We start from the raw sequence: 5829 nt of genomic DNA on the forward strand, positions 1-5829 counted from the left end.
CCATTTGGGGGAAAGCTGCAACAGTTACAGCAATGGCCACCCATAAAAGGTAGCTCATGGTTTCAGGATTTCACTACACAGAGAGAGAGAGAGAGAGAGAGAGAGAGAGAGAGAGAGGTTTTCAGGTCACAAGTAGCTGCTAGAAGAAAACAAAAACAAAAAAAAATGGAATTGAGTGAGAGAAGAAAAACAGAATATGATGGAAAACCCAGAATTTGAAACTTGAAATTAAAAGAGATATAATTCATACATACGTTTTTATTGTTCCCTTTCCATTTTTTTAGTTCAAATCAACAAAGTTACAAGCTTGAGCGTTGGAGTCCATGATAGAACTCTTTGGCAAAGGCTTCCATTACCTGCATGTGGAGAACGAAATCAAATTCAATTCCACCATCTATATCACGGCTCTCTCTCTCATAAGCAGTGCTCTTGTTCTATCATTTGATATTAACTCCACCTTCTTTGTTCTCCCCCACCCAAAATCTGTCTCATAAAACCCAAAGCCCGTCATTCTAGCAGTTGCAAAAGCTTGCCTCGATTCGAGTTTTAACAAGTTTGAAAGGACGTGCTCCACACCTCTCAAAACTTCTTTCCGCAGTTCCCTCTTTGTCTCCCTTATCAACTTTGCTGCCACTGCAACTCTATCTCCTCTCATCAAATCAGCCCTTTCTGAAGTAATCACATAACCTCTAACAGTTGGATTACAATGCCCTTTCTGAAGTAAACCCCTTTCTAGTTGGATTACATAGGTACTAGAAAGGAGCCTCAACCGTTCAATGATAAAAGTCTTTATAGTTGTCCAGTACAAATTTTCTTTTCTCCATTGAACCCATTCCAAGAAAATGAAAAGAACCCTTATGTGTCCACAAAAGATTCATACTTAACAACACGAACTGCCAATGGAATCCTAGCCAAATGTTGGCCATCAGTCCAAGTCAAGCTTCCAAATGACTAATCCCCAAGCAACTTCTGAGTAGAACTAAATGTCACTTTGAATGAAAGCTTGGTGATGGATGAATTGAAGGATAGTGTTTGTGGCTCAACTTTCACTTTCACACCATGAGGAGATTCTACCAAAGCTCTATAGAATGAATTAATAGACTCCACATTTGTCACAGTCCTGGTGACTGTTACGGTATTTCTAAGGTTTGGGATGGAGATAGAGGGGAGATTTAGATCTAACTGAGAATACTTATTTTTCAAACAAGGTACTTCTCTTCCATCTAAGATAGTAATCTCTTTATTGGTGTAGCCCATGGAACAGAGGAATTGAATGTAGTTCTCTATTTTAATATCATAAATGAGCCCTGGATCTGCCACTTTCTTGAGATTGATACTCCCTCCACCCATGTCGAAAGGGTCAGCTCGTTTGCGAGTATCTCCCTGTGCCATTGTTGGCTGTCCATTTGTGCCAATTGTTGAGGCTGCAAGTGTTCAAGGATAGGGGTTTAGTTGTTTGACATATGTGATGAACATGTTATATATTCCATATAGTTAATCTCAGATGTATATAAGACTCACCAGTAGTCACAATTGCTGATCTTATGGCAGCAGGTGACCAATCTTTGTGCAAAGACTTGATGAGGGCAGCCACTCCAGACACATGAGGGCAAGCCATTGAAGTTCCAGACATAAATGCATATCCATGTGGATATGCAGCTAAGATGTTCACTCCAGGTGCTGCTATATCAGGCTGCCACCATATTTAATCTAACTTCAAATGCTAATATACAACAATGAAGAAATCCTAAGAAGCTGATATTTTTAATAGAGATATGCTATATTAATGCAATAGATATGCACTAGAGCCTAAACATACCTTTAACACAGCAGGTGACAAAGAACTTCGTCCTCTAGATGAGAAAGAGGCCACTCGTGGAGATACCCATTTTCCAACTAGAGACTTTGGCAGACTGAGTTTCACAACTGCAGACTTGTCCCTGGAAAAAGGGACTAAATGTCTTAGTCAGCGTGATCCTTTAACCCGCAGAAAGTTTTTGGCCACCTAAGTTGAGTTGACCCTATGTTTGAACTTTTGAAATGGTAAGTCTCATTATTAACTCTCATTCCTTATCAATTAAGGAGTGTTAAATCTAGGCTTGATCGATTAGTCTAATCAAGAAAACCTGAGACCAACCCAGAACATTTATTAAACATATCGGGTTCAAGCTTGGACCGAATAATATTCGATCATCCCAGTAGGAGGATCTAGCTTGACGGTCGTTTGATCAAGACCGACCGCCAAAGGTTCCAATCCCATAACAACCAATTTAAGGCCCATTTAGAGCATGTCAGTTTAGTGATAAATAGCTTAGTAGCTCATTTTACCTATTTAGAGATGAATGGTTAAATAGCCCATTTACCCCGATTAAAGATTGAAAACTAATCGGCTTTTTATAAATGGGACTAAGCCTAGCCTATGAGGACCGATTACTTAAACCAACCAATCACAATATAGGATCCTAAATTAGGCCCAATTCCAAACCAACTGAATAACACCCTTGCTAACAATTGTTACACATACACTTAGACCACAACATCTGCCTATTAAAAAGAATGGGGTGTCATTAATTATCTCCTTACCTTGTCCTTCTGATGTAGGAAACTATCCTTGTACCTATTTCATAATCAACTTTAATACAAGGGATGTCATCGCATGGATAGATGAGCTCATTGTGAGGTTGTGTGTATATAAGGCCGACTCCTCCTGCTTTCTTAACCGTCTATCCTTCAATTTTTTTTGCAAATGGTTGTGGATAACAAAGGACAACCTTTCCCTTCACTAATGTCTTATTGAGACTTCCTTCATTGCAAAATCTGTAGCAAAGCCAAAATCAAGTTTTGAGGAAAAGCATATACATTAGAAAGGAATTAGGTTAAAGGAGAGGGCATATCAAAAAGGAAAATTCTTACATTGCATTAACTGCATTTTTATCATCTTTAGCCAGATCTCCTGAATATACCATACCAACGAACCCTCTGTGCTTTAGAGATGATTGGGATTGGCCCTGCAACAAGTATTATTATAGAAAGTAATTAGCATAGCAATTGACATGTCTATGTTGTCGAATCATTCTAGTATGGTTTTTTATCCATGTTTGGACTCCACTTAATCTCTCTCTTCTTTTACTTGGTTTTTATTTTGAGTGGAGTCTAAGTGTGGATCAAACACCAGACGAGAACCTGATCGGGACTCATAAGATTCTTAAAATAATTTTTGCATTACCAAGAAAGTTTGATTGTTTCCAAGTGTGATTTTTGTTGGGAAAGCCCTATCAATGGTAGTGGCTGCAACATCAATGATCCATGGAGCTGGGTTTTTAACAGTATAAGAGTGTGGACCCTCATTTCCTGCTGCAAAAACCACAGTTATCCCCTTTGCTACTGCATGAAATGCACCAACTGCAAATCCATCTTTGAAGTACTCATCCAGAGGCAGTAGTTCAGTCGACGCTATAGACACAGATAAAATATCTACTCCATCATGTATAGCCATGTCAAATGCTTTTAGTCCATCTGCATCTGTACATCCCATTTTATACCAACAAACTTTGTAGATTGCTAGGTGAGCAAGAGGTGCACCACCTCTAGCTAAACCAGTACCTAGTCCATTAAAGCTTACATTTCCTACAAAACAACCAGCAGCTGTGGAAGCACAGTGAGTTCCATGACCAATTTTGTCCCTTGGGGATAAATACTCATCAAACTCATCATCATCAGTGGTTTTCAAGGGCTTCCCCAGAGTCTTCTCTAAGCCTCTTAAGAACCAACGAGCACCAATGAGTTTCTTATTATTCTTATTGCATTTGAAAGAATGATCAGCTCCAGTTTGGCAAATTCCTTTCCAATGGGATGGAATTGGACCCATGTTATCATCGTTGAAGCTTTTTGACTCTGGCCAGATTCCTGAGTCTATAACACCAATAATAGTCCCTTCACCCATATTGGCTTTAGACAAAAGGTTATTTTGATACTTATCATGTGGATTGAGTCCTAGAAAATCCCAGCTTCGGGTAGTTTGGAGTTTATGAATGCGATTAGGGAATACACGAACAACACCCGGCATATCTGCATTTTGTTTCTATAATAGTATCTAATATTCTGTTAATTTCTCATAAACAGTAATGCTTCTTCCAATAGTTCATAGTTACCTGCAACTGCTTTTGCTTGGGAGTCGGTGAGAGTAGCTGCAAACCCAGAGAAGCCATGCTTATAGCTGTAGAGAATCGAATTCTTGGCCGCTTCTTTGCTTCATAAATAAATTGATCGTGAAAGTTTTAATACTAAATTTTTATGACAAAGTAATATATATGTGTAGAAATACTAAATAAGAACTAATAATGCACACAGGTTTACGAGCGGTGAGATGAAATTCTACTTCACTATCAATGGAGAATAGGGTTACAATGCTCATGATCACACCTCTCTGTTGCTTACTTAGAAAGTAAACCTCGTTCCAAATATATAGCGAAAAAACCTTAATACCGAAAAGTATAAAACTACCCTCAAATAAAAAATTCCAGGACAGCCCTTTTACAATCCACCACGGCCCGCTTATCAGCAAGCAGAACCACCGTTTTGCCTGTCGAGGGCCTGCACTAGTATTCATTGGGTTAAACTGCGACGAAATACAAGGCATCGTCCACCACCAATATATCAAGTAGAATTGAAGGAAGAGGGATTATATAAATTTATACCTTCCGAGCAACGTCGCTAGGATGTCATGGTGAGATTTCACAGTAGTTTCTGGTTTCTCATGCTGCTTCTGACCCATATACACTATGTACACCTGAGGTGGCAGAAGCAATAGTATGATTATAGAATGATCACTCTGTTAATTAAAGTTCCAAAAGGTACTTACATTGGTTGTATTCTCAGCAGCAAATGTGTGAGAGTGGAAATGAAGATTGAGCAAGAAGAGAGCAATGATCACTTGGAAGTGATAGTGTAGTGAAAAGGTAGCCATCAGATGTTGAATGTGAATACTTAAATAAAGCCTAGGTTTGGTAGAACCCTAATCCTTAACAGAATTGCCCATTTATAATAGGGAAGGTGACCCTTAAGATGTTAGAGAGAGGCAACATTTGGTGAGAAGTGGAAACCAGAGCTGCAGGGTTCAAGCTATGAGTATAGCAGTGCTGGCTCGCATGCAAAGAGGGAGTGCCAGGCTGAGACGACACATGCATGGTGAATCGGTTCAATGACAAAGCTAGCGACCGACCGGTGCTCACAACGCAGCTGAGAGAGGATCTCCTACATTGAATCTCTCCCTTCACCTGTGGGTGACCCCTGGTATAGTAACAGGAGTTCGATCCAAGGCCATTATCTGGAATTTTCCTAGTGATGGCACCCTCCAACACTTTGGAAGAAGACAACTGTAAGATGTTAATGTTATTGAAAACCAAACTCAAATGAACTTCCCATGTGGATCATCCCATGTGTGTTCTGTGAAGCTATGAACTCCACTCAAGCTTCTCTCTATAAACGCCGACTAAAATTGTGACCTCCAGTTTGGTCTGGGCTCGAGTCGATCCAAATCAATTTTTGAGATGAGTCCAAATCCAATCCAAACTGTTAAGGTGAGAGTTGGTTTTGGTTCAATTCTATTGCGATACAATGTCTTGTTTTTCGTTACAATTTTTGAAAGAGGTGTGTAGATGAGCATTGCCTACAATCTTATTCTCCATTGATAGTGAAATATGTATCTCATCTCATCAAGAACATAAGCAATCTTATCAAATTTCGTAAATCGCATTGTTTTTTTATTATTTTTCATTCTTTTTTGCATCGTTTTAGGATTGCATTTCTATAGATTCAATTTCAGTTTTT

General features: G+C 39.1%; 1 protein-coding gene across 1 annotated transcript; it reads right to left on the reverse strand.

Annotated features, from left to right (window-relative positions):
- Positions 1 to 585: 585 nt before the first annotated feature.
- Positions 586 to 4774, reverse strand: LOC122065901 (subtilisin-like protease SBT3.10). The gene is made up of 9 exons (XM_042629756.1): positions 4698 to 4774; positions 4152 to 4249; positions 3227 to 4068; positions 2914 to 3008; positions 2772 to 2817; positions 2584 to 2723; positions 1820 to 1940; positions 1522 to 1693; positions 586 to 1424 (listed from the first exon to the last, which is right to left on the reverse strand). Exons 1-9 carry the CDS (start codon positions 4772 to 4774, stop codon positions 952 to 954), a joined length of 2064 nt encoding a protein of 687 aa, XP_042485690.1. The 3' UTR covers positions 586 to 951.
- Between the last annotated feature and the right edge of the window lie 1055 nt (positions 4775 to 5829).

Source organism: Macadamia integrifolia, chromosome 1 (genome assembly GCF_013358625.1).
Source record: "Macadamia integrifolia cultivar HAES 741 chromosome 1, SCU_Mint_v3, whole genome shotgun sequence".
NCBI classification, from domain to species: domain Eukaryota; kingdom Viridiplantae; phylum Streptophyta; class Magnoliopsida; order Proteales; family Proteaceae; genus Macadamia; species Macadamia integrifolia.

Bases quoted from the DNA above. Each gene is read 5' to 3' on its own strand.
- LOC122065901 (XM_042629756.1), bottom strand. From the start codon at position 4,774: ATGGGTCAGAAGCAGCATGAGAAACCAGAAACTACTGTGAAATCTCAC. The intron at 4,250-4,697 runs GTATAAATTTAT...TTATTTATGAAG, and splicing joins CTAGCGACGTTGCTCGGAAG to CAAAGAAGCGGCCAAGAATT. The intron at 3,009-3,226 runs GTAATGCAAAAA...TACTTGTTGCAG, and splicing joins GAAACAATCAAACTTTCTTG to GGCCAATCCCAATCATCTCT.